Source organism: Pogoniulus pusillus, chromosome 40 (genome assembly GCF_015220805.1).
Source record: "Pogoniulus pusillus isolate bPogPus1 chromosome 40, bPogPus1.pri, whole genome shotgun sequence".
NCBI classification, from domain to species: Eukaryota; Metazoa; Chordata; class Aves; order Piciformes; family Lybiidae; genus Pogoniulus; species Pogoniulus pusillus.
The window spans coordinates 6,095,475-6,122,089 of NC_087303.1; the positions used below are offsets into that span (position 1 = coordinate 6,095,475).

The following is a 26,615-nucleotide window of genomic DNA, read 5'->3' on the forward strand; positions in this document are numbered from 1 at the left end:
CTGCCCAGTTCTCTGATTTAGCCTGGCACAGATCCTGGCAGGGGGCACTCCCATATCACTCCATGGCCACCACCACAGTGCCAGGCAGAGATTTATTTTCCAGTCTGGTGCTGGGCACCAGGGGCACCGAAGGCTACAGGGGACATAGGGACTGGGCTGGGGTATAAGCCATGGAGTGGGGGTGCAGGGGGACCCCAGGGGACCCTGCTAGCCCTGGGCACCCCCTGGCTCCTGAGACTGGCCGGGCACCAGCTCCTGCGTGTCGTCCTCGGAGGGTGGCCTCGTCCTCTTGAAGAAACCCATCTGGAAGGGGGCACAGGGACAGCCTCAGCCCAGGGCACCGTGTGGCATCGCCTCCAGGGGACCCCACAGCATTACCCCCAGGTGCTACACAGGGCTGGGTTGTCCACTTCATGAGTCGCTCCAGTGCCACCTCAATCGCACCACCATGGAGTGGCATCGCCAGTAGTCCTTTGTGCCCACTCACCTTCCACATGAGGAGGATGAGGAGAGTGAGGAGCAGGAGCCCGGCGAGGACCCCCAGCACCACCCACCACACTGGCACGGCCCCTTCGCCCCCGGGGCTGGCACGAACCACCTCGGTGACAATCTGCGGAGGGGACGGGCGAGTGGTACCGCTGCCACCACAGCCAGTCCCTGTGCCCCCTGTGCCCAGGTCACCCTACCGATGCCTCCCCGGCGGGCAGGACGCGGGGCTGGACGCGGTAGGGCATGGCCGAAGTGTTGAACCAGGCTTGAGAGCGGATGCGGAACTGCCTCGGGAGGTGCTCCCTCTGCGGGGACACGGCGGGGACACGGCGGGGACACATGAGGACACGCAGGGACATGGTGCCAGGGGTGCTGCCAGCCAGCGGGGCACCCACGACCCCGCATCCAGTGTCCCCAGGGCTGCTCTCTGGGCACCACGACACAGGAGAGGATATGGCAGGGACCGCCTGGGGACGCTGTGCCACCCCTGTCCCCTCCCTGTCCCCACCCGGGGACGCTACCTGCTGCAGGGTGTCCATCCAGAGCAGGGCCTGGACGCTCACCAGTGCCCGCTGGTCCTTGCCCAGGCTGGGCACCCAGCAGGCGATGCTCACACACGTGGCATTGCTGCAGTCCTGTGGGACACGGCAGGCGTCACCCTGACCCCCACCCTGGCACTCCAAGGGACGCCCGGGGTGGGTGCAGGTCCCCACCCACTCACCACGGGGATCAGCTCCTCCAGCCTGGCACTTGGCAGCTCCTCCACCTCCCTGCGCTCCCGCTCGTGGGTGCCCTTTGGGGGTGCTGCGCTCGTGGGCTGGGGGATCTCCAGCTGGGAGGAGATAAAGGAGGTGTGGGCACCCCCACCTTGGTGCCCACCCAGCACCCAGCAGGCGGTGCCTTTACCTCCTCGGGGTTGAGGGCGGGCAGGTTGGTGCAGTTCATGCCCCCCTCGGTGCCCAGCTCCAGCAGGTAGAGCAGGGTGCGGCCACCCAGCTGGGTGGGGACAGCGAGGCGCAGGTTGGCACCGCTGACAGTGCTGGGACCTTTGTTGTGCAGCTGCGGGAGGACAGGGAGGTGACACCAGGGAGGGCACAGTGCCCCCCGCACCCATGGGCACAGGACCCTACCTCGTAGATGTGCTCCACCCTGATGCCATGGTCCTCGATCCGCCGGCTGCCCTCCACCCTGTGCCAGCTGGTGGGCAGCACCGTGGTGGCAGGCAGGGAGTTGCTGGCAGGAGAGGGGGGGGTCAGCGTCCCCTCTGCGTGCCACCCTGTCCCCCGTGTGCCACTCAGAGCCTCACCCTCGCAGCTCCATAGCAGCCTCTGCCTCCACGGGCACGGTCACTGTCACCGACGTGTTGGTGGAGCTGGGGCTGTTCTTGCTGCGGGGGCACAGGGCAATGGGTGCCCACTCAGCCTGGCAGAACACTGAGGCCAGCAGGTCCCAGGTGCCCGAGTGCCAACAGCAGGCAGGGGAGAAGGGGAGAGGGCTCTGGCGCGGCGTCACCTGCGCAGCTGGAGGAGGAAGGTGATGGCATCGCCCATGTCCTCCAGCCCAGACACACTCAGCTCCATGCCCACGCTGACCTGCAGACAGGTGGGCAGATGGGTGACCCAGCACCACCCCCAGCAGCCCTGCCCAGCCCTGATGCCAGGGCGATGGGCCCAGAGGGGGCACCTTACCCGGGCCCCTGCTTTCATGGGGTTGCCCAGCTCGCAGAGCACAATGTGGCTCCCGTTCTCCTTCTTGGGGTTGCAGTTCAGCTTCTCCTGCCCCTGCAGGGTGGGCACACGAGGAGGTGACACACCAGGGACACCTCCTCCCCATGCACCAACTGTCCTGGAGAGCCTCATGGTCCAAAGGCAGGGCATCATCCCCACCACCATGGGCACCCCCTGGCACCAAGCATCACCACGCACCCAGAGGAAGGGCAATGGCTACTAAAGCCAGGCATCCCCTGGCACCCCCTGGCACTCATGGTCAGGGGGCATCCACACTAAGGGTGATGGCCACCAAAGGTAGGGCATGAGACCCCAAACCCAGGCACCACTGGCACCTTGCACCATCGGGCATTGACTCAGAGGGTGATGGCCACCAAGGGTCCCTAGACCACATCTCAGGCATCCCCTGGCACCCATCACCACTGGGCACCTACTCAATAGCTGATGTCTGCCAAGGGCTCTTCTCTCACTCTGAGTGCCCCTGGATACACAAACTAAGCATGTCTGCCACCAAGGGCACCCTCACCCCTACCCAGGCATCCCCTGGCACCCATCACCCAGGGCACCCACACTAAGCATGTCTGCCACCAAGGGCACCCTCACCCCTACCCAGGCATCCCCTGGCACCCATCACCCAGAGCACCCACACTAAGCATGTCTGCCACCAAGGGCACCCTCACCCCTACCCAGGCATCCCCTGGCACCCATCACCCAGGGCACCCACACTAAGCATGTCTGCCACCAAAGGCACCCTCACCCCTACCCAGTCATCCCCTGGCACCCATCACCCAGGGCACCCACACTAAGCATGTCTGCCACCAAAGGCACCCTCACCCCTACCCAGGCATCCCCTGGCACCCATCACCCAGGGCACCCACAAAATAGCTGATGGCCACCAAAGTCTCCCCTCTCAGCTTGGGCAACCCTTGGCTACCCCTACCGGGCACCCACCGGGATGCTGCTGCGGGCTGCCTGGTAGTGTGTGCCAGGGGGCAGCTGCAGCCGCAGCTCGGTCTCGAAGGCTCCTTCGCCCTCGTTGCTGGCAGTGGCTCGCAGCTGCAGGGCAGCCTCGGCCCCGATGAGCAGGCGCCTGCTGGGGCTGGGGGGCACACACGGGGGCGGGGGGCACACACGGGGACAGGGCTCAGCACCCGTGGGTGGCACCAAGCCCCCACCGGTACCCCCACCCCCGGGCACTCACGTGTCGGCTGCCAGGCGCAGGTCGGGCACGCAGAGGTTGTCCTCACCGCAGTCCTCCAGGATGAGGTGGGTCTGGGGGCACGGGGGGCAGGGGGGCAGTGGGGCAGGAGTGGGATGGGGACTCATTGGGGACAACAGAGGGGATGTGGCAGGGAAGGATTGGGACACCAGAGAGGGTAGGGGCAGACGCCAGGGTGGGTGGCAGAGGGTGGGAGGGGCACGGAGGGACTGGGGGCAGCACAAGGGACACCCAGAGAGGGGCTGGGGACAGTGTAGGGCACTGGGGGGACACCCAGGGAGGGGCTGGGAATAGTGTAAGGCATTGGGGGACACCCAGGGAGGGGCTGGGGACAGTGTAGGGCACTGAGGGGGACGCCCAGGGAGGGGCTGGGGACAGTGTAAGGCACTGGGGGACACCCAGGGAGGGGCTGGGGACAGTGTAGGGCACTGGGGGGACACCCAGAGAGGGGCTGGGGACAGTGTAGGGCACTGGGGGGACACCCAGGGAGGGGCTGGGGAAAGGGCAGGTGAGGCACATGCCAAGGGGGCATGGGGACAGGCCGGGGGGGGCAATCTGAGGCGGGAGCAGGGACACTGGAGGGTACTGGGGGCACATCCTGGGGACAGTGGGCAGGGCAGGAGCGAGGTCCCAGGGAGGGGGTGCAGGGCTGGGGGTACCCGCAGTGCCCCGTCCCAGGGGTGAGGACGAGCCCGGCCCAGGGCACGGCAGCGATGTCCCCATCCTGTGCCCCGTACCTGTGCCTGCACCGAGGTGTCCCCGTAGAGCACCAACCCCTCGGGCTCCTCGGGCAGTGCCAGCCGCAGGCTCAGAGCCACTGGGCTCAGCTTGTCCTTGAACTCAGCCTCGTCCTGGGGACACCCACGGGCAGAGCACCTCGGTGGGCACCCTGCGCCCGCCCTGCCTCAGGCACCCACCTGTCCAGGACCAGGATGCTGCCAACCCCATCCCCGGCCCAGTCCTGGCTGCAGATGCCACTGTGCCCATCCCAGCTGGGGCTGTCGCTGTCCCTATCCCTGTCCCCCACCCTCCTTGGGCTGGAGATGTCACTGTCCCCACCCATGCCAGCCTATGCCCGTACCCGCAGGTAGGCGGTGAGGTTGTGGCACACGGGGGGTGCCCCCGGGGGCAGTGCCAGCTCCCCGTGCCAGGACGGCTGCTGGCTCTGCAGCAGCAGGACCCTGCGGGACGCTTTAGGCTTCAGGCGGTCCAGCTGCAGCTCAGCGTTGAGGTCTGGCAGGGCACAGCAGGCAGAGGTGGCACGGCGCTGGTGCCACCCCTGGTGCCACCGCAGCCGTGGCCCTTGTCCCCCAGGCGTGACGCTGGCACTCACGGACGGTCTGGGGGAGGCGCTGGCCTGTCACGCTGACACACAGCACCACCGGGAAGCTGCCAGGGCACAGCACCCAGGGGCGCTCAGGGACCTGGCACCGTCCCCAGGGCGGTGTCCCCGTGCCAGTGGTGCCCCACGGCACCGTGCCCACGGCAGCGCGCCCGCAGCATGGCTCACCAGCTGACGTGGGCACCAGAGGTGGGTAGGGCACACTCCAGAGTCTTGGGGTTCAGCCCGTCGGGGACTTGCAGCCGGGTCCGGGCCACCACCACGGGCAGCCCCCTGGGACGCAGGGGCAGAGCTGAAGTGCCAGGGCACACGGGCGGGCAGCACAGCCGGAGGGGTGGGCACTCACCGGTACACGGCCACCCTGTCCGCCCCGTAAGCGCCCACCAGCAGGTCTGCGGGGACAAGCAGGGGCTGAGCGACAGGGCGAGGGGCAGCGGGGGTGGCACGGGGCGAGCGGGCAGCGGGGGTGGCACGGCGGCAGGCGGGCAGCGGGGGCGGCACGGCGGCGGGCGGGCAGCGGGGGTGGCACGGGGCGAGCGGGCAGCGGGGGTGGCACGGGGCGGGCGGCAGCGGGGGTGGCACGGGGAGGGCGGGCAGCGGGGGTGGCACGGCGGCGGGCGGCAGCGGGGATGGCACGGGGCGGGCGGCAGCGGGGGTGGCACGGGGCGGGCGGCAGCGGGGCCGTACCTGCGTAGCCGTTGCCGTCCAGGTCGGTGGCTCCGCGCAGGGCGAAGCCGAAGGCGGCGGGGCCGGGGAAGGGACTGCGGAGGCGCTGGGTGGGCTCCGGCAGCAGCCCCTCGCTGTGCCCGCGGTAGATGAAGACCTGCCCGCTGCCACCCTCACCCCCCAGCGGGGCACCCACGGCCACGTCTGGGGGACACAGGGGACCGTGAGCGCCCGCGGGGGTGCCCCAGCCCCGCACCGCCGCGCACCCTGCGCGCTGCTCCTGCCTCAGTTTCCCCGACAGCCTCGACGGGGCACGGAGGGGAGGTGGCACGTCCCCTGGCACAGCCCGCCCTGCTCCCCGGGCCGGGCCGCCGTTACCGTCGTAGCCGTCCTTGTCCAGGTCCCCGAGGCTGGCGATGGCGGCGGCGAAGCGCCCGTAGGGGTGGGTGCCAGTCAGGGTCTGGTGGGGCCTCTGCTCCCCGCCCAGGTACAGGTAGAGGCGTCCCAGCTCGCTGCGCTGCCCGTTGGGGTGCCAGGCCATGTACAGGGGGGCACCCACCAGCACGTCGTGCTGCCTGTGCCCAGCGTGGGGGTCAGGCTCCCTGGCTTTGGGGACCGGTGGCACCCAGGGGTGTGCCAGGCAAGGGGGTGGCACCCTGGGGTCTTCCCCTGGGGATAGGGGTGGGGGCAGCTCCAGCTCTCACCCGTCCCCGTTGACATCAGCCACAGCCACTGTGTGCCCAAAGTATGATGCCACCTGGAAAGGGTCGGGGTGGCACTGAGGGGAGTTGTGCCAGGGGCACCGAAGGATGTACTGGGTGATGAGGGAGGCTGAAGGGGGCAGTGAGTGCTTGGAGTGGGGCTGTGGAGCCCTGGGTTGCTGCCAGGTGACCAGCAATGGGCAGGGTGGCAGTGGGCACTGGGGAGATATGGGGTGGTGAAAAGGGGCAAGGGGTAAAGGGAGCACTGGAGACAGTGGGAAGGGCACTGGGGGTGGTGGGTCAGAGTGCCACGGGGTGATGGCAGCTGGGGGGTGGGTGCTTTGCATGCTGTGGGGTGGCAGGGCGACAGGGCAGGGTGCTGGGCAGTGCCAGGGGGTACCTGCTCGCTGGTGATGCCCCACAGCCGGCGCAGGTTCACTCCCATGCTGAAGATCTCCACCTGCCCAGAGCAGCATCAGGACCTGTCCCTGTCCACATCCCAGGGTGCCACCCTGGGGTGCCAAGCCACGGCAGTGTGCCCACAGTCAGGCATCCTCACACAACTGCCACTGGGCACCACTCACCTCACCCCTCGTGTTGCTCTTGTTGGGGGTTCCCACCACGAACTCTGCGGGGAACAGGAGCCCTGAGTGTCCCTACCTTGGCATCAAGGTGGGCATGGAGATAGCCCTGGCACTGGAGTGGGCACAGAGACATCCCCCAGCACTGCAATGGGTATGTAGGATACCCTTCTGGCACAGGGATGGACAGAGGGTATCTCTGGCACTGGGTGGGTGTAGGGTTACCCCTGGGACTAAGGTGGGCATAGGGGTACTCCAGGGACTAAGGTGGGCATAGGGGTACTTCTGGGACTAAGGCGGGCATAGGGGTACTTCTGGCACTGGAGCAGGCACAGAAATAGCCCCAGATATGAGGGTGGGCATGGGGATACCCTGGCACTGGAGTGGACACAGAGATAACCCTTGGCACTTGGGCGGGCACAGGGACATGGACAGGACTCCTGAGCTGGCATAACTCCTGTTCCTCCCGCGGGTGCCCAGGACCCACATCCCCTCCCCGCAGGTGGCCCTGCCCCCGTGCCCTCCTGGCAGCACCTTTGGTTTGGGGGTTGCCATCAAACTCGCCCACGGCCACCGAGTACCCTGCGGAGAGATGGGCAGCGGTGAGGCCCGGCGGGGGCTGGCAGCCGCTGGCTGCGGGGCAGGGCTGCCCGTGCCCGCTGCTGCCCCCGGGGCAGGGCTGCCGGTGCCCGCTGCTGCCCGCGGGGCAGGGCTGCCGGTGCCCGCTGCTGACCGCGGGGCAGGGCTGCCGGTGCCCGCTGCTGCCCGCGGGGCAGGGCTGCCGGTGCCCGCTGCTGACCGCGGTAGGCGTCGCCGTAGTCGGTGGAGAGCAGGATCTGCGTGGGGCGGCCTGGGCGCTCCGGCCACAGCAGGGAGCTGCCATGGAAGCGGCCGAGGATGGCATCCACCTCCACCAGGTACAGCAGCCCTAGGGGACACCAGTTTGGGTGCCAGCACTGCCACGGCGCCCGCTGGCACCTGCTCCAGGCTGCCAGTGCCGCTGCAGGTGGCACCCACTGGAGTACCCCAGCCCGGGTGCCCTCCTTCCGCTGCACCCACCCAAAGGTCCTCCTGGGACCAGCCACTGGGGGTGGCAGTGCCCAGTGTGCAAGACTCACCCTTGAAGAAGTACCCGCCGGGGGCACCCAGAACCAGAGTGCCATCCTGTGGGACAAACCGGCATCAGCCTTCACTCTGGGGCACCCCTGGCATCCTCATACTATCTGCTACCCAATCATCCCCCTCCAGTGCATTCTCATCCTGCCATCCTCCTCCCTGGCACCCCCATCTCTGCTTCCCCCGTCTCAGCAGCCCCCATCCTGACAACCTCGCCCTGGCACCCCTATGCTGGCAACCTCTCCCTGGCATCTCCCTCTCCAACACTCCAACCCAAGCATCCCCTCCCTAAACATCCCCCTCCCCTGGCACCCTACTCTGGGACTCCTCCATCAGCACCCTCACCCTGGCACCCTCATTCTGGCACTCTCACCCAAGCATCACCCACTCCAGCATCCCACCTTGGCACCCCACACCCCCCATTCCCCACCCCAGCCTCGGCTGCCCACTTTGCACTCCTGGCACATCCCCGTGGGCATATCCAGACATCCCATTCCCCCCCCCCCCCCCAGGCACCATCCCAGCCTCAGCCAAGCACTCTGCATCCCCGGCACATCCCCGTGGGCACCCCCACGGGGGGGCACGGCGGGCACCACCTCACCGCGGTGACGGCGGCGCTGAAGCCCAGCTCGCAGTAGCGTCTGTCGTAGGCTGCGGGCACAGGGCAGGGTCAGACCGAGCCGGGGGGGTGGGGTGGGTGGGGGGCACCTCTCCCCCACCCCCCACTCACCGTAGGAGCTGCGGGGGTAGGTGTTCGCCATCTGCTGGTCCCGGCAGGGCGAGTACCAGGCCAGGCGCTGCAGCCCGCGGGCACCCACGAAGCAGGTGCCCGTGGGGGTGCGGAAAGCCTCCTGCTGCCCTTCCATCGCGTTCCAGTGCTGCAGCGGGGCGCAGGCCTGGCCGTGGCGAGGAGGAAACGGGTGGGTGCCCACCTTCTTGCCACCCCCGAAGGTGCCCTGCCACCCCCACCCGCCGCCTGTGCCCACCACCAGTTTGCCATCCCAGCTGGTGACGGAGGCGCCCAGCCACTGGTGTGACTTGTAGGTGCGCAGCTCCAGGGTGCTCTGCCTCTCCGTCTCGTCCCCTGTGGAAGAGAGGAGAGGGAGGAGGTGCCAGGCTGGCAGGGGCCCCCGTGCCCACCCATCGGCCTGTGGCAGCCACTCACCTGCGGTGTCGATGGGCAGGGGCTGGCAGGAGGCGTTGCCGGGAGGCCAGGAGCAGAGGAAGACAGCTCCAGGCTGAACCACGCCGGGCTGGGAGGTGTTGGCACGAGGTGCCCCCACCACCACGCTGGGCCTGGGGTGGGCACAGGAGGTGTCAGGGCTGGGGGGAGTGGGTGCTGTGCCCAATCCCAGCAGCCTGGCATCTCCCTACCTGCCCCCAGTCATGTGGAAATCCAGGGCGAAGCCAAAGTAGCTGTTGGGGGGTCCCTCGTACACGGTGGGGGGGTCCTGGAGAAGCCCCAGGGTCGGGGGGGTGCAGAGCCCCCCGAGGAGCAGCAGGGTCCAGAGCAGGGTGGCAGCAGCCCCCATTGCCAGCCTGAAATGTGGCACAGGCAGGCCCAGTGTGCCCCTGCTTATCTTGAGGGATGCAGCTGGGGGTGGGGGTGGGGATACAGGAACGGACCCCCCCCCCCGCGGCACAGCTGCTGCCAGCCAGGGAGCCAAAGGGGTTTGGGGGTGCAGGGAGGGGCTCAAAACTAAACCCAAGACCTTGGCTGGGGGATGCAGGTGCCCAGTCCAGCTGGCAGAGCAGGGAGGGAGGTGGCAGTGGCAACTGGGCACATGGTAAGGGGTGGAGGGCCAAGGCCATGGCAGGAAGCAGCTCAGCAGCCTGTGCCCATCCCCCCCCCCCCCCACATCTGCCAGGGCCAGCCCCAGCCCCCCTCTGCCCGATGCTTATCCTGGGGTGCAGGCAGCCACAGCTTGGCCAGAGGAAATGGGGGGGGGACACCCCCCACCCCCCAAGGTCCTCACTCATCATCTCTCCAGGCCCCCCCCTCTCAGCCCCCAGCACTGGGCACTGCCACCCAACCACCTCCCCTTCTGCAGGGGACACCCCAAGCCCCTCTCAACGGGGTGAGAGGGCACAGGGGCAGCCCAGCCACCAAGCACCAGTGCCAGGCAGGGGCACGGCTCCAGAAAGGGGACAGGTGCCAAGGCGAGGGGATGGGTGCCAGGGCAGGGGACAGGTGCCAGGGCAGGGGACAGCCTGCAGCCAAGGGAACAAGCCAAGCCAGGCCTCAGGCAGCTGCTGGGGCCCAGCGCTGCCATGGTGGCCACCAGCCCCCCCCCCCCCCCCCCCCCCCGGGCAAAGCTGCGTGGGCACTCGGGACACACCCACTGGAGTTAACCCCACTTGATGAAGAGCAGCCAGCTGCTGGGGGTCCTGCTGTGTCCCCAGAGCTGCTGGGGGTCCTGCTGTGTCCCCAGAGCTGCTGGCACTGCTGTGTCCCCAGAGCTGCTGGCACTGTTGTATGCCCCCAGAGCTGCTGGCACTGCTGTATGCCCCCAGAGCTGCTGGCACTGCTGTATGCCCCCAGAGCTGCTGGCACTGGTGCCCTGATGCAGCCCCGCAGGTGGAATTGTGATTTTCATCCTTTGCAGTCTGCAGCTGCAGGAGGGAATTGAGGCAGTGCCTGGGGAGCAGGGGGGGAGAGGGGGGAGTCCTGGGTGCCCCAGAGGGATCTGCAGCAGCTCTTTGGGGCAGCTGGAATCATGGAATCATAGAACCAAGCAGGTTGGCAGAGAGCTCCAAGCTCCTCCAGCCCAGCCTAGCACCCAGCCCTGCCCAACCAACCAGACCATGGCACTCAGTGCCCCAGCCAGGCTTGGCTGCAACACCTCCAGCCACAGCCACTCCACCACCTCCCTGGGCAGCCCATTCCAGTGCCAATCACTCTCTCTGACAACAACTTCCTAACAACATCCAGCCTAGACCTGCCCTGGCACAGCTTCAGCCTGGGTCCCCTTCTTCTGTTGCTGGCTGCCTGGCAGCAGAGCCCAACCCCACCTGGCTACAGCCTCCCTGCAGGCAGCTGCAGGCAGCAATCAGCTCTGCCCTGAGCCTCCTCTGCTGCAGGCTGCACCCCCCCAGCTCCCTCAGCCTCTCCTCACAGGGCTCTGCTCCAGGCCCCTCCCCAGCCTTGCTGCCCTGCTCCAAACACCTTCCAGCACCTCAGCATCTCTCTGCAATGGAGGAGCCCAGAACTGGACACAGCATTCAAGGGGTGGCCTGAGCAGTGCTAAGCAGAGGAACAGAACCTCCCTTGTCCTGCTGCCCACCAACCCAGCACCACCAGGGCAGCACCAGCACTCAGCACCACATTTACACAGCTTTGAGACCCTCCAGGCATGGAGACTCCAGCACTGCCCTGGGCAGCACCAACCTGGCTCCTCCTTCCAACTCCCACTGTCAAACAGGGTAGGAAGGAGGAGCCAGGGAGCTCCAGGCCAGGCAGTCTCATCTCTGTACCCAGCAGGATCATGGAGCAGATCCTCCTGGAGGCACTGCTGAGACAGGGGAACAGTGAGGAGCTGACTGGCTGCAGGCAGCATGGCTGCACCAAGGCAAATCCTGCCTGACAAAGCTGGTGGCCTTCTCTGGACAGGTCACCACATGAATGGATGAGCAACTGATGGCATTGACCTGGGCCTGAGCAAGGCCTCTGGCACTGTCCCACACCACATTCTGCTCTCCAAGCTGCTGACACATGGCTTTGGGGGGTGGACACTGGATGGATAAAGAAGTGGCTTGATGGCTGCACCCAAAGAGTAGCTGCCAATGGCTCCATGGCCAAGTGCAGGCAGTGCCAAGTGGAGTCCCTCAGGGATCAGTCCTGGCACCAGGCTTGCCCAACATCTCTGTGGGTGCCATGGGCAGAGGCACTGAGTGCAGCCTCAGCAGGTTTGCTGCCCACACCAAGCTGTGTGCTGCAGCAGCCAGGCTGGAGGGCAGGATCCAGCCAGGGGGAGCTGGGCAGGCTGCAGAGGTGGGCACAAGCCAAGCTCAGGAGGTGCAACAAGACCAAGGGCAAGGTCCTGCAGCTGGGTGGAGGCAATGCCAAGCACAAATGCAGGCTGGGCAGTGCCAGGCTGGAGAGCAGCCCTGAGGAGAGGCACTTGGGGGTGCTGCTGGAGGAGAAGCTCAGCAGGAGCCAGCAGTGTGCACTTGCAGCCCAGAAAGCCAAGCAGAGCCTGGGCTGCAGCAGCAGCAGTGTGGCCAGCAGGGCCAGGGAGGGGATTCTGCCCCTCTGATGTGCTCTGCTGAGACCCCACCTGGAGTGCTGCATCCAGCTCTGGAGCCCCTGGGACAAGAGGGCTGTGGAGATGCTGGAGAGTGTCCAGAGCAGGGCCAGGAGGATGCTGAGAGGCTGCAGCAGCTCTGCTGTGAGCACAGCCTGAAAGAGTTGGGGCTGTGCAGGCTGGAGCAGAGGAGGCTCCCAGGGGACCTTCTTGTGGCCTGCCAGGATCTGAAGGGGGCTACAAAAAAGCTGGGGAGGGACTTTTGAGGCTGTGAGGGAGTGGCAGGAGTGGGGGGGATGGAGCAAAGGTGGAGGTGGGGAGAGTGAGGCTGGAGGTGAGGAGGAAGTTGTTGAGCAGGAGAGTGGTGAGAGGCTGGAATGGGTTGCCCAGGGAGGGGGTTGAGGCCCCATGGCTGGAGGTGTTTGAGGCCAGGCTGGCTGAGGCTGTGGTCAGCCTGCTCTAGGGTAGGGTGTCCCTGGGCATGGCAGGGGGTTGGCACTGCCTGCTCCTTGTGCTCCCTTCCAACCCTGCTGCATTCTATGGTTCTATTCTATGATTCCAACCCTCAGCACCACATCTGCACAGCTTTGAGACCCTCCAGGCATGGAGACTCCCTGGGCAGCCTGCGATGGGAAGAAAATGTTCCTCGTGTCCTACCTGATGCTCTCTTGGCACAACCCAAGGCCCTTTCCTCTTGTCCTGGCACTTGTTCCTTGGGAGAAGAGCCCAACCCCCCCCCACCCAGCCCCAATCTTCCAGGGAGCTGCAGAGAGCAATGAGATCTCCCTCAGCCTCCTTCTCTCCAGCCTGAACACCCCTGGGGTCCCTCAGCTGCTCCTCACAGTGGTTCTGCTCTAGAGCACTTGTGAGCTGAGGGCTCCCACCCCAGCCCCCACCCTTCAACCCCCAACCAAGAGCACATTCCCTGCCTCCAGCATCCCCATTCCAAGAGGCTTTCTCCCCTCCCTGCTCAGGCTTAGACGTTTGGTTATTCCAGGAGACAGCCTTGGGCCCCAGCCCCCAGCAGCTGCAGCTCTGAGCTCATCTCACACAACCACACTTTGGGGTTTGGTTTTTTTTTTTGCTTCTTTTCTTTTCCACCTTTTTTTTTCTCTCCACAAATCATTGGTTTATTAGAAAGGGTTTTTTTTTGTTCCTTCCCCCCCACACACTTCTCCCCTCCCCTCAACTTTACAGCATATATATATATATATATATTTATATATATATCTTATGTGACAAAGTTAAATACAGGCTGCTTATGCTCGTTAAGTAAGGACAGGTTAATCATTTAACTCTGGATGGTCAACCCAACCCCCCCTCACACACACACTCCCTCCCCCAACACTGTGATGGGTGCCAGAAGAGGTTGAAGCCAGCAGCTTAGTGGAGCTCAGCACTGAGCCATGGATGCTGGATCCTTGCTGCTTATGGACAGGGAGTCCCCTTTGGGGGTGGTGTTTGGACCATTTTTGCTCCAGTGCCACTGAAGTTTCTTGGTTGAAAAGGGAGGAAAGCTCCAAGGGTTTATCCTTTCCAGTGGCTGCCTGCTTGGGGAGGGATGAGACCTTCCCCACCACCCCTCTCAGGGTTGTGTGGCACTCAGGGGTGGGTGGGCAGGAGGAGAGACCTCCCTGTACACATGGCACCTTAAAAGGTGATGCTACAGCAAGAGGGTCCTGGGGGAAGCTTCCTGGGATGGACAAGGCTGAGAGAACAGAGGAAGGTCTCACACACACCCCAAGGGGCAGGGAGCAGCCTTAAAGGGTGATGCCACAGCAAGAGGGTCCTGGGGGAGCTTCCTGGGATGGACAAGGCTGAGAGAACAGAGGAAGGTCTCACACACCCCCCAGGCACAGGCAGAAGCCTTGCTGTGGCAGCACCTTTTAGGAGGGTCCTGGAGGAGCTTCCTGGGATGGAGAGGGCTGAGAGAACAGAGGACTCCCTCACACACACCCCAAGGGCAGGGAGCAGCCTTAAAGGGTGATGCCACAGCAAGAGGGTCCTGGGGGAGCTTCCTGGGATGGACAAGGCTGAGAGAACAGAGGAAGGTCTCACACACACCCCAGGGGCAGAGACGTTCCTCTGTTCTCATGGATCTGCTTCCACGCATCCTCTCCCACAGCTGGAGCTGTGCACAGCCACCTGCTGAGAAGCCCCAGGGGAAAGAAACACCAAAAGGAGGAGAAATAAAAACTAATTCATCCAAACCTCCCCATCCCCCCCCCCAAAAAAAAAACCCCACAACAAACCAGAGAGGATTTAACCCCCAAATGTCCTCTCCCTCCAGTGTCAGCTCCTCTAAGCAGCGCTGCAGAGGGGAGTCCCTCACCCTGTTCCCACAAGCTTCACTTTCCCCTTCCTCTCTCCTCCTCCTCTCCTTCAAAACGCTCAAATGAAAAGGAGGGTTTGGGGGGGGTGGGGGTGGGTGTTGGTTTTTAATACACTGTACAGGAACAAAAAAAACCACTTCCAAAAGGCAGGAGCTGGCTTCAAAGATAAGAGGAGGGAGAGGGTTTGGAGCTAGCTGGGGATTAGAAAGTGGAACTTTTACAAGGGGGGGGTGAGGGGGGAAGGGTTTTTTTTCCCTTGTCTTTATTATCACCTACAGCAAAACATATTTACACCAGGAAAAAAAAAGCCACCAGAAGGAGTACCACTGAGAAGGACCTGGCTGTAAAAAACAAAGTCTTATTGCAGTATACTAACAAAGGTCAACTTTTCTTCCTTCCTTTCTTTCTTTTTCTTCCTTTCTTCCTTTCTTCTTCTTCTTCTTCCTGTGGTGGTTTTTGTTTCGTGATAGGAGCTACAAAAAGCAGCATCTTTTTTTTGTTTGACAGAGTTCAGTGCAATTCTTTCACGTTAAAAATAACCCCAACCCCCCCCCCCCAAAAAAAAAAATCCTATAAATAAAGAAGGAAAACAAAGCAGTGGCAGAGAGAGGGAAGAGACACTTGATAGACCTCCCCCCCAACACCTCCCCCACCCCAGCCACTCGCCCCTCGCTCCTCTGTATTGCTTCAGTTCCTAAGGGATTGCTCTTCTCTCTCGAGTGCCTCTTTCCCAACACCACAGGTGGAAGTCACTGATGAGTTTTTTCCTCCTCTCGTCTCTCAGAGCCCAGACTGAAATTCCCAAACCCTCTCAGAGCCCAGACTGAAATTCTCAAACCCTTTCTCTTAAGAGCTCCAATTCCCAAACTCTTTCATCTAGAGCCCAGACTGAAATTCCCAACCCCTTTCTCCCTTAGAGCCCAAATTCCCAAACTCTTTCTCCCTTAAAGCCCAGACTGAAATTCCCAACCCCTTTCTCCCTTGGAGCCCAAATTCCCATCCCTTTCTCCCTTAAAGCCCAGACAGAAATTCCCAACCCCTTTCTCCCTTAGAGCCCAGACTGAAATTCCCAACCTCTTTCTCCTTTAGAGCCCAAATTCCCAACCTCTTTCTCCCTTAGAGCTCAAATTCCCAAACTCTTTCTCCCTTAAAGCCCAGACTGAAATTCCCAACCACTTTCTCCCTTGGAGCCCAAATTCCCATCCCTTTCTCCCTTAAAGCCCAGACTGAAGTTCCCACACTTTTCTCCCTCAGAGCCCAGACCAAAGTTCTGAATCCTTTCTCCCTTAGAGCCCAAATTCCCAAACTCTTTCTCCCTTAAAGCCCAGACTGAAATTCCCAACCCCTTTCTCCCTTGGAGCCCAAATTCCCAACCCTTTCTCCCTTAAAGCCCAGACAGAAATTCCCAACCCCTTTCTCCCTTAGAGCCCAGACTGAAATTCCCAACCTCTTTCTCCCTTAGAGCCCAAATTCCCAACCACTTTCTCCCTTGGAGCCCAAATTCCCATCCCTTTCTCCCTTAAAGCCCAGACTGAAATTCCCAACTCCTTTCTCCCTCAGAGCCCAGACCAAAGTTCTGAATCCTTTCTCCCTTAGAGCCCAAATTCCCAAACTCTTTCTCCCTTAGAGCCCAGACTGAAGTTCCCAATCCTTTCTTAGAGCCCAAATTCCCATCCCTTTCTCCCTTAAAGCCCAGACTGAAATTCCCAACCCCTTTGCCCCTTAGAGTCCAAATTCCTAATCCCTTTCTCCTTTAAAGCCCAGACTGAAGTTCCCAATCCTTTCTCCCTCAGAGCCCAGACTGAAGTTCCCAATCCTTTCTCTCAAGAGCCCAAATTCCCAATCCCTTTTCTCCCTCACAGCCCAGACTGAAGTTCCCAATCCTTTCTCCCTCAGAGCCCAGACTGAAGTTCCCAATCCTTTCTCTCAAGAGCCCAAATTCCCATCCCTTTTCTCCCTCACAGCCCAGACTGAAGTTCCCAACCCCTTTCCCCCTCAGACCCCAGACTGGAATTCCCAGCCCCCCTCTCAGAGCCCAGACTGAACCCCCCACCCCTTCTCTCCCCAGCCCAGGGCTCCCAGCAGCCAGAGGAGGGAGGCTGGGAGCTCTGCACACACACACAGAGCTCCTCTCTCCTTCGCTTCCTTCCACCTTCGCCGCTCGCAGCCTCAGTCCGCAGCGCGCAGCCGGGGGGTGCCGAGGAGCCTCCGGTGACGCCTGCAAACCCGGTCCAGCCGAAGCAGAGTGGCACTGCCCTCTGTCACCTCCTGCCAGGACCCCCAGCTGGCAGCTCCTGAGGGGTTGGTCGCCGACGAGGAGCCGGATTCACTCACGCTGACTGTTTTAATTAGATGACCTCACTGAAAGGCTCTGGAGAGCCCTAGGAGCGAGCACGAAGCCTCATTGATCACCACCAGGCAGGCGGCAGGAGGAAGATGACCAAGTGTAAGAACCCGGGGGGGGTGATGGGGGGGGAGGGGGAAAAGCCTTTCCAAGTGCCTCGCTGGTTTAGAGCTGCAATGATCCTTCCAGAACAGCGCTGCCACGGTGCACGGAGGCGTCGGGGACCGAGCCAGGCCCCGGAGTGGCTCCCACGCCACGCTCACCAGCTGCCCCGCTGCCCGCTGCCGCCAGCCAGCCCTCCAGCCCGCGGCTTCTTTGGCTGCTGAGGAGCGAAAGGAAACTCTCTGGCCTCACCTGCCAGCTGCACCGACCTCAACCCCTGCCCACAACTCAACGAGATTTCCCCTTTCTCCGAGGTGAACTTCGTTTTGACCTTCATGTGCCGTGACTGGGGGGATGCTGCAAGTCCTGTCCTGAGAAAATGGGGTGCAGCAGAGGGTGGAGGTGCAGCGCCGTAGCAGCCGCGGCGGCAGCGGGTCTGGGGGCGAGGAGGGTCGGGTACAGAGCGTGAGGAACCGGGTGGAAGGTGAAGGGGCCCGGGTGGATGGCAGAGGCTGGAATGATGTGGATGGGGTGGCTGGCCAGGAAGGTGGCAGGGTGCCCGGGGATAATCGAGTGGGTCAAGTGGGATAAGGAGATGGGCGTCAGGTGGGGCTGGGGGATGTGGTGGACCTGAGCGAGGGGCTGCGGGTGCGGGTGGGGGTGGATGCCGATGGCGGCGGCGGCGGCGGCGGCGTGGTGCTGCAGGATGGCGTGCTGCACCGTGGTGATGGAGGTGGCCGAGGCCGCCGCCGGCTGCTGGATGTGGATGGGCTGCAGGGCAGGCGCTGCCGGTGCCAGGGCTGCCGAGGTGGGGAAGGCCTTGACCTGCTTTGCCAGCAGCTGCTGCTGGATGTGCTGCTGAGCAGCCTGCTGCAGCTTGCTGTACTTCTCCATCTCCTCGGGGGTGAAGGTGATGGGCTGGCTCTCCAGCGGGGCCAGGGAGGAGTCTTCTCCTTCCCGGTCCCCCTCGATGCTCGGCTCCCCGCTCTGAGGCACGTAGCCAGGGAAGTGCTCAACGTCTGGAACCAAGGGCATCATGCTGGTCTCCACCGGCACCGCCTGGCTGCCCCCATCCATAGGTTCTAGCCCATCGCCGTCGCTCGGATCCGAGAGGAAGTTGTGCTGCATGACCAGCTCCCCGGAGCCGAAGCACTCGGGCAGCACCGGCGCCTCCAGGGGAAGGGAAGGCATTTCCACGGCGGCCTCCTCGCGCTTCTGCTCATCCAGAGGCTTGTCCTGGATCACCATCACCACGTCTTCCAGGAGGGATTGGCCGCCCAGCTGAGTCTCCTCCGTGCCTTGGGAAGCATCCTCCGAGTCCGACAGCTCTTGCTCCTCGCCCCTCTCCAGGCCGGACTCCTCGTACCTCTTGGCGTTGGGCTTCCGCACGGTTGGCAGCTTCCCAATCAGGGGCAGAACCGGTTTGTTGCCTAAGGAAGGAGGAAGTTTGGGGCCAAAGTAGCCCTGGGGAGGGTCTTTGAGCTTTATGCCCACCTTGTTTGCTCCCGCCAGCATCTCCTCGGTGACACACGGCTTCTTCTCCACCTTCCTGGATTGAATCTTCTCCAGGAGAAGCTTAGCAGTGACAGAGTTCCTCTCCTCTGGGCTGCAGTCCCCTTCTGAGACCCTTCCCGTGCCCGAGCTGCTGCTGCTGTTCTGGGAGAGGGAGCCAGAGCCCTTCAGGTCCTCCCCTTTGCCATCCTCTTTCTTCAGCGCGGATCCCTCGCCCCGGCCCGTCCGGAAATAGTGAGGGGACTGCGAGCGGTAGATCTTGGACCGGATGAAGTCTCTTCTCCCCGACCTCCTCTCCTCGGGGCTCTCGTGGCCTCGCGACCCCTTCCGTGACAGAGACCTCTGCGAGTGGCTCCTGGTGCTGCGGCTCCGGTCCCTGCTGTAGCTGCGGCTCCGCTTCCAGCTGCGCCCTGTCACGCTGCGGCTCCTCCTCTTGCTGCGGCTGCGGCTGCAGCTGCTGCTGCGCGTCCTGCCCCGGCTCCTCGTTCTCGACCTGCGGCTCCGGCTCCGACTCCTCGACCTGCTCCTGCTGGAGCTGTAGTCATCTTCTGACGAGGAGTACTTGCGCCGCTTGGACCCGTGGTTCGAGCTGTTGTAGTCGGAGTCGTCGTCCGAGTAGTGGGAGCGCTTGGAGTGGCACCTGGAGCGGTCGCTGTAGTCGCTGTAGCTGTCGTCCGAGTAGCTCCGGTGCCGGCTGTAGCGGCTGTGGGCCGAGGAGGCGTCGTCGGAGCTGCTGGAGTAGGACCTGCGGGAGGAGTGGCGGCGGCCGGAGCGCGAGCGGCTGCGCGAGGCCTCGCTGCCCGAGTCGTAGTCGTCGCTGTACTGCGAGGTGGACTTCTGGCGGCAGTGCTTGCGCTGGGAGCCTTCATCGCTGTCCTCCTCCCCACTGCTCTGCCGGCTCCGGCGCCCAGCCCTGCCCAGCGCTGGGCCTGAGCAGCGTCTCTTCGGAGCGGGCAGCTGCTGCGGCTCGGCTTTGTGTTTCTTGCTGCCGTGCTCCGGGCAGGAGTTGCCACCCTCCTCTTTCTTCCCGCTGCCTCCCTCCTCGGCAGACAGGGACTTCCTCTGGGACTCCTGGGAGCAGCGCTTCTTCCTCTGGAAGTGGCTGCACTCCTCGGGCAGGTCAGGCTTCGCCGCCCGCTCCGACTCGGCCGAGAGCGAGGATTTGCCCTTTTTGCGCCTGCGCCTTCGCCGCTTCTTGGGTTTCTCTTCCCCCAGGTCGCTCTTTCGCCCTTTCTCCTCAGCCTCCTCCTTGTGCTTCCGTTTGTGTTTGCTGGACTTTTTGTGCTTCTTTTTCTTTTTGTGTTTGTGGGACCTGCCAGATTTACTCTTACTGGGGAGGCTTTTCCCACCGTCCTCCCCCTCCCCCTTACTCGCACTGGCCAAAGCAGGCTCCTGCTTGTTCTGGGAGCCACAGGAGGACATGGATTTGCTTTCCGTTTTCAGGGCAGAGCTGTTAGCTGTGCCTTCTGCCTCCTTGGTTTTGCTGCTCTCATCAGGTTCTGCGCTCTGAACGCTCTCTTTGCCGAGCCCCCCTGGCTCCTTGGCTCTCTCTGCCCCACCTTTCCCTTTAGCATCTTTGTTGCGGGACAGCTTGAAGTCGAAGTAGAGAGGGTTACAGCTGTAGGAGACCGACGGCTCTGCTTTGGTGAAGATGAGGAGCTCCGAAGGCCACTGCAGGGTCGTGCTCTCATCTTTACTCAGAACAGGGAAAAAAGGTCCTGTTGGGTGCTTTGGTCCTTCAGAGGCATCTTTACAGCCTGGGCCGGGCTGGGCGACCTCTTTAGCGGTGTCTGGCTCGGGGACATCACTCTCTGCAGGCTGCTTGCTCTCCGTCAGGCTCGCATTCTCTGAGGCTTCTTTTAGCTCTGTTTTGCTGTGCTGAGCTGCAGGTTCAGCAGTGCTCTGCTCCTTCTGCTGCCCTGTGCTCTCAGGGGCCTTCTCCAGGTGCTTGCCAGGTTTGGGTTTTGGAGAGCTGCCCTTCCTCCCCTCGGGGCTGGGCTTTTTGTTCACATTTTCAGCTTCTGTTTGTTCAGTAGACTTCATGAAAAGGAGGAACTGAAAGTTGGGCTTCACTTTACAGTGGGCTGGGGGGATGTAGTGGTAGTATTCTGGTTCGACTGCCGTTGGTCCATCTTCTCGTCTCATCTTTTTGAGCTTAGATAAGGTAGTGGCCAGAGAGCCTCCCTCTCTGTCGTGTTGGTCATCTTCCTCCGCCTTGCCGTCAGAATTGTTTGTGCCTTCGCCCTCGCCAGACTTCTGCAGGCCACCTGTGTCTGAGGACCCTCTCTCGTCTGCCTTCGCTCCCTCTGCAGAATTGGACTCCTCCACGTGGTCCTTGAAGACAGAAGCTATGGTCTCCAGCTTCACCGGGGTCTTCTTGGCAAAGGAGAAGGAGACGCCGATCTTCTGCAGCGGAGTGCCCAAGCTGCTCTTAATGCCGAAGCTGATGGCTTGTGCCGCCTGGAGGGGCACCTGGCTGGGAGCGACGCTGCCGCCCACCTGCCCAGCGCCTAAGAAACCTCTGTCCAGAGGCAGATCTGAGGCTTGGCCAGAAGCTGTCTGGACGAAGGAGCTGCTGTTGGCTGCGGAATCCTCATCCTCTCCACCTTCCTCGTCCACAGCCACCGTGGTGGTTCTGAACATGGGGCCACTGCCAGGAGCACTGTGTGAGCAAGGGAGAGGAGAGAGAAGAGCTGACTGCCAGCTGCACACCTCTGTGGCAGGGGTCATGCCTCACTTACAAGAGCTTTCTGCACTTCAAGTACTCTTGTGTCAGAAATGCTTAGCGTTAAGCCAGAATCACACAGGCAGATCAATGCTCTGATACTGTTGGTGCTGAAGGGACTGCAGGACAAAGCGATCTGAGGATGCTCTGCTTCAGTGAATTAACACCACAGCACCAGGCCAAACTTTCTGCCCCCCCCCCGAGCTGTGCAGGATTAGAGGAGCAAGAATGTCAGTGCAGAATCCTTTCAAGAGGACGGGGCTGGACTCCTGTCAGTGGTGCCCAGTGACAGAACAAGTAGCAGTGGGCACAAAGTGGAACTCAGGAGGCTCCATCTGAACAGGAGGAGAAACTTCCTTTGTGTGAGGCTGCTGGAGGTCTGGAGCAGGCTGCCCACAGAGGTTGTGGAGTCTCCTTCTCAGGAGAGATTCCAAACCCACCTGGACTTTGTGCTCTTGAGCAACCTGCTGTGGGTGCTCTGCTTTGGTGGCCAGTCACTAGTGGTGTCCCTCAGGGATCTGTGCTGGGCCCCATCCTCTTTAACATCTTCATAGGTGATCTGGATGAGGGCATGGAGTCAGTCATCAGCAAGTGTGCAGATGACACCAAGCTGGGGGCAGATGTGGCTGGGTTGGAGGGCAGAAGGACCTTGACCGCCTGGACAGATGGGCAGAGTCCAAGGGGATGGGGTTCAATAGCTCCAAGTGCAGGGTGCTGCACTTTGGCCACAACAACCCCATGCAGAGATACAGGCTGGGGTCAGGGTGGCTGAGAGCAGCCAAACAGAAAGGGATTTGGGGGTACTGATTGATACCTGCCTGAACATGAGCCAGCAGTGTGCCCAGGTGGCCAAGAGAGCCAGTGGCATCCTGGCCTGCATCAGCAATGGTGTGGCCAGCAGGAGCAGGGAGGTCATTCTGCCCCTGGACTCTGCACTGCTTAGACCACACCTTGAGTGCTGTGTTCAGTTCTGGGCCCCCCAGTTTAGGAGGGACATTGAGATGCTTGAGCGTGTCCAGAGAAGGGCAACGAGGCTGGGGAGAGGCCTTGAGCACAGCCCTACGAGGAGAGGCTGAGGGAGCTGGGATTGGTTAGCCTGGAGAAGAGGAGGCTCAGGGCAGACCTTATTGCTGTCTGCAACGACCTGAGGGGAGGCTGTGGCCAGGAGGAGGTTGCTCTCTTCTCTCAGGTGGCCAGCACCAGAACAAGAGGACACAGCCTCAGGCTGTGCCAGGGGAGATTTAGGCTGGAGGTGAGGAGAAAGTTCTTCCCTGAGAGAGTCATTGGCCACTGGAATGGGCTGCCCGGGGAGGTGGTGGAGTCGCCGTCCCTGGAGCTGTTCAAGGCAGGACTGGACGTGGCACTTGGTGCCATGGTCTGGCCTTGAGCTCTGTGCTAAAGGGTTGGACTTGATGAGCTGTGAGGTCTCTTCCACCCCTGATGATACTGTGATACTGTGATACTGTGATGCTGTGATACTGTGACACTGTGGATGATCTCCTTTCTAGCCCCAGCCACGCTGGGATTCTGGGATGCTGTGGAGCAGGGCCTGTGCTGCACACCGGTGTGCCCACGCAGGGGAGGTTGGACTGGATGATCTCCAGAGGTCCCTTCCAACTCTCACCACCCTGGGATGCTGTCTCCCGCAGGACCCCTGCACCCACCGCCGCGGCAGGGCGCTCAGGGCCGCCCCCCACTCACCATTCCGGCTGCCTCCTCTGCTCTGCCAGCTCGTGCAGGCGCCGCAGGGCTTTCTCCTGCTTCCTTTCATCTTTCCGGGATCTCGAAGAGACATTGCGAGCAAACTCCCTTTGTTTCAGATCTTTCAACCTCTGAGGCAAAAGAAAGCAGGAAGGGATTAGAGAAAAGAGCTTTGCGGTTAAGCGTCCGAAAGCATCTCCGTGCTGCAGCGCTGGGGAGCACAGGGCAAAGCCTCTCCTCCCCCAGGAGCTATGATGGAGCAAGAGCATCTTAGGCTCACCAAGCTCCCCCCTCACCGGAGCACATTTCACTGAGCTGCTGGGAGGATGGGTTAAAAAAGACAAGTGTGGATCAAACTTTTCGGCTATGCCTTCGAGCCTGGGTGTGTGCATTTCCAATCGCCAGGAGTGGATTTCTTTAGCGTGTGGGACAAAGCTGATTTCAAAGCAACAAGCAAAGTCTGGAAGGGAAAAAAGAAAGAAAACAAAACCAAACAAAGAAGAAAGGGAAGGGGCAAAAAAAAAAATAAATAAAGGAACCCCCCAAGCAAAAGCAGAAAACAAAACCACAACTCCTGCTGCTCTTGCAGGGTGCAAATGGACTTGGGAGCAGGGGACACACACACAGACAGAGCAGGATGGAATCTTAACAGCGTGGGGGCTGAGGGACAGAAAGGGATTAGCTGGTGCAAGAGTTACTACCCCCAGGTTATTCTTCTCTTCCAAAAGCAATGTACAAGTTACATTGGAGAAGGTGCCAAAAATCCCCATGCAAGTGATTGTCCAGTAAGCAAATCAAGGAAGACAACACACACCACGAAGAGTTGCTTTGCTTTCCTGACAGGAGTTCTCAGATGGTCTCTCCAGAAAGAAAATGCTCTGAAGTGCAGTGGTGGAAGGAAGGGATGAGGGGCATGGGGTGGGGGGTGGGGAGGGAGGTCTTTAGGGGTTGGACAACCCCATGCAGAGATACAGGCTGGGGTCGGAGTGGCTGAGAGCAGCCAAACAGAAAGGGATCTGGGAGTGCTGATTGGTACCCGCCTGAACATGAGCCAGCAGTGTGCCCAGGTGGCCCAGAGAGCCAGTGGCATCCTGGCCTGCATCAGCAATGGTGTGGCCAGCAGGAGCAGGGAGGTCATTCTGCCCCTGTACTCTGCACTGCTTAGACCTCACCTTGAGTGCTGTGTTCAGTTCTGGGCCCCCCAGTTTAGGAGGGACATTGAGATGCTTGAGTGTGTCCAGAGAAGGGCAACGAGGCTGGGGAGAGGCCTTGAGCACAGCCCTAGGAGGAGAGGCTGAGGGAGCTGGGATTGGTTAGCCTGGAGAAGAGGAGGCTCAGGGCAGACCTCATTGCTGTCTGCAACTACCTGAGGGGAGGTTGTGGCCAGGAGGAGGTTGCTCTCTTCTCTCAGGTGGCCAGCACCAGAAGGAGAGGACACAGCCTCAGGCTGTGCCAGGGGAGATTTAGGCTGGAGGTGAGGAGAAAGTTCTTCCCTGAGAGAGTCATTGGACACTGGAATGGGCTGCCCGGGGAGGTGGTGGAGTCGCCGTCCCTGGAGCTGTTCAAGGCAGGACTGGACGTGGCACTTGGTGCCATGGTCTGGCCTTGAGCTCTGTGCTAAAGGGTTGGCCTGGATGAGCTTGGAGGTCTCTTCCAACCTGGTTGATGCTATGATTCTATGAAATGTTTATACATTAAAGAGGAGGACTTCAGTAAAGAAAGTCTGGAGGAGTTAGAAAAAAAAATAGTAACAAACCCAGAAGCTAAGTAAAAAAAAACCTCAGAACTTTTGGGCAATCTTTTGATTTAATTAAGTCTGCTCCATGAATTTGGAGTGGATGGTGCCAGCAGTACCTCTCACACGACTATTTTGATTGGAGAAATTGAGTTGAAATGTAGCTCAACTATTATATGTAGCATCCAATGTCTAATGAGTATCACAGAGCCTTCAGAGACTTGATGATACCATGACTTGATGAATTACCCTACATTATAGAATCAAGCAGGTTGGAAGAGACCTCCAAGTTCAGCCAGTCCAATCTAGCACCCAGCCCTATCCAGTCAACCAGACCATGGCACTAAGTGCCTCAGCCAGTCTCTTCCTGAACACCTCCAGGGATGGTGCCTCCACCACCTCCCTGGGCAGCCCATTCCAATGCCAATCACTCTCTCTGCCAACAACTTCCTCCTAACATCCAGCCTAGACCTACCCTGGCACAACTTGAGACTGTGTCCCCTTGTTCTATTGCTGGCTGCCTGGCAGCAGAGCCCAGCCCCCACCTGGCTACAATGTCCCTTCAGGTAGTTGTAGACAGTAATAAGATCACCTCTGAGCCTCCTCTTCTCCAGGCTGCACCCCCCCAGCTCCCTCAGCCTCTCCTCATAGGGTTTGTGTCCCAGGCCCCTCCCCAGCCTTGCTGCCCTTCTCTCAACACCTTCCAGCACCTCAACAGCTCTCTTGAATTGAGTAGCCCAGAACTGGACACAGCACTCCAGGGGTGGCCTGAGCAGTGCTGAGCACAGGGGCACAAGAACCTCCCTTGTCCTGCTGCCCACACTGCTCCTGAGCCAGCCCAGGATGCCATTGGCTCTGCTGCCCACCTGGGCACACTGCTGCCTCCTCTGCAGCTACTCTCTATCAGCACCCCCAGCTCCCTTTCCTCCTGGCTGCTCTCAGCCACTCAATCCCCAGCCTGTAGTGCTGCTTGGAGTTGTTGTGGCCAAAGTGCAGATCCCTGCATCAGATGAACTGAACCTACTAAGGTCCTCCTCTTGGCCTGATGTAGTCACAAGATATGTGGTGGATTAAAAGGTGATGCAGTTTGAGTCACATCTGATTAGAGTGTACAAAGACTGGATGAGGGACTTGGTGCCATGGTCTAGTTGACTGGCTAGGGCTGGGTGCTAGGTTGGACTGGATGAGATTGGAGGTCTCTTCCAACCTGGTTGATTCTAAGATCTAAGATCTCCACCTCCAATTCCATCACAAATTGAACATCCAAGACTTGAGGCAATGTTTGGAAGTCCTTGCCTCAAAGGCTAGGAAAAGAGGCTGCTCTCTGTCCTCTGAACACAAGTGAAGGTCCTCAAGGCAGCTTTTGAGAGCTGTGTAGAAGTTTAAGAGACAGAAAGCAGCAAAGACAAACCTCTACCATCCTACACAGGATTCCATCTCCTGGGTTGGGTTTCTCTGGTGCACAATTGGAAAGCCTTTTCCAAAGGCCCAATTCCAGCTTTGGGGAAAGCTTCATGCTTGGCAGGCCTTTCACAAAGAGCCTGAAAGGCTGATGGGGGACTCAAAGCAGCTGAGATGTGCAGATGATTGGTGGGTTCTGAACACACCTTCTGGCTGCCTGCCCCTGCCTGTCTAACCCAGAGGAGTTGAAGTGGGACAGACAGAAGCAGCAGCAGCTCTGAAACCTGACCCAAATGAGAGGAATTGAACTGCCCCAATGTAAAGAGAACATTGCTTTGTGAAACGGGGAGGAGATGTGACAAGACAGAGGATTCTCTTACCTAATCCTACCTGCTAAATGCAGTTGGAGTGTGGCCAAAACCAGAGGGGGAGGAGGAGGAGGAGGAAGAGGAGGAGGAGGAGGAAGAGGAGGAGGAGGAAGAGGAAGAGGAAGAGGAGGAGGAGGAGGAAGAGGGAGGAGGAAGAGGAGGAAGAGGGAGGAGGAGGAAGACACACAGAGAAAAGTAAATGGATAAACTGACAGCTACAGACACCAGTAGAAAAAAACCAAACTCACTCTTGTGATCTGGGCTCCCAGATTAGAAGGGTTTGCTTTCAATACATCAGCTGAGAAGGTC

At 61.2% G+C, this 26,615-nt stretch overlaps 2 protein-coding genes and 1 long non-coding RNA gene across 6 annotated transcripts in view; all 3 read right to left on the reverse strand.

Annotated features, from left to right (window-relative positions):
- Positions 1–73: 73 nt before the first annotated feature.
- ITGA2B (integrin subunit alpha 2b) lies at positions 74–9,373 on the reverse strand. The gene is made up of 30 exons (XM_064174380.1): positions 9,216–9,373; positions 9,007–9,137; positions 8,828–8,925; positions 8,572–8,737; positions 8,443–8,492; positions 7,844–7,889; positions 7,525–7,653; positions 7,260–7,307; positions 6,729–6,772; positions 6,545–6,604; positions 6,148–6,200; positions 5,822–6,018; positions 5,465–5,647; positions 5,124–5,169; positions 4,946–5,050; positions 4,769–4,824; positions 4,517–4,668; positions 4,173–4,286; positions 3,418–3,488; positions 3,168–3,315; positions 2,178–2,270; positions 2,002–2,081; positions 1,796–1,876; positions 1,620–1,722; positions 1,396–1,548; positions 1,211–1,321; positions 1,011–1,124; positions 687–794; positions 488–610; positions 74–303 (listed from the first exon to the last, which is right to left on the reverse strand). Exons 1-30 carry the CDS (start codon positions 9,371–9,373, stop codon positions 208–210), a joined length of 3,117 nt encoding a protein of 1,038 aa, XP_064030450.1. The 3' UTR covers positions 74–207.
- Positions 9,374–14,068: 4,695 nt separating this feature from the next.
- On the reverse strand, positions 14,069–16,410 carry LOC135191913 (uncharacterized). The gene is made up of 2 exons (XR_010308881.1): positions 15,660–16,410; positions 14,069–15,390 (listed from the first exon to the last, which is right to left on the reverse strand). It is a non-coding gene; the product is annotated as an uncharacterized LOC135191913 (long non-coding RNA).
- Positions 16,411–16,743: 333 nt separating this feature from the next.
- Positions 16,744–26,615, reverse strand: part of GPATCH8 (G-patch domain containing 8) — a 122,876-nt gene continuing 113,004 nt past the window's right edge. For all 4 annotated transcript variants that reach the window (XM_064174448.1, XM_064174447.1, XM_064174446.1 and 1 more), the window contains 2 exons: positions 22,803–22,933; positions 16,744–21,038 (listed from right to left, as the gene is read on the reverse strand). In XM_064174448.1, coding sequence (XP_064030518.1) covers positions 17,198–21,038; positions 22,803–22,933 — 3,972 coding nt within the window. In that variant the 3' untranslated portion in view covers positions 16,744–17,197. The remainder of the gene's footprint in view (positions 21,039–22,802; positions 22,934–26,615) is intronic.

What these genes read in the sequence shown, in the direction of transcription:
- ITGA2B (XM_064174380.1), bottom strand. Translation starts at nt 9,373, where the DNA reads ATGGGGGCTGCTGCCACCCTGCTCTGGACCCTGCTGCTCCTCGGGGGG. An exon ending in CTACGGCGACGCCTACCGCG is followed by an intron (nt 7,308 to 7,524) that starts GTCAGCAGCGGG and finishes ATCTCTCCGCAG; the next exon opens with GGTACTCGGTGGCCGTGGGC. An exon ending in GGACGGCAACGGCTACGCAG is followed by an intron (nt 5,170 to 5,464) that starts GTACGGCCCCGC and finishes TTGTCCCCGCAG; the next exon opens with ACCTGCTGGTGGGCGCTTAC.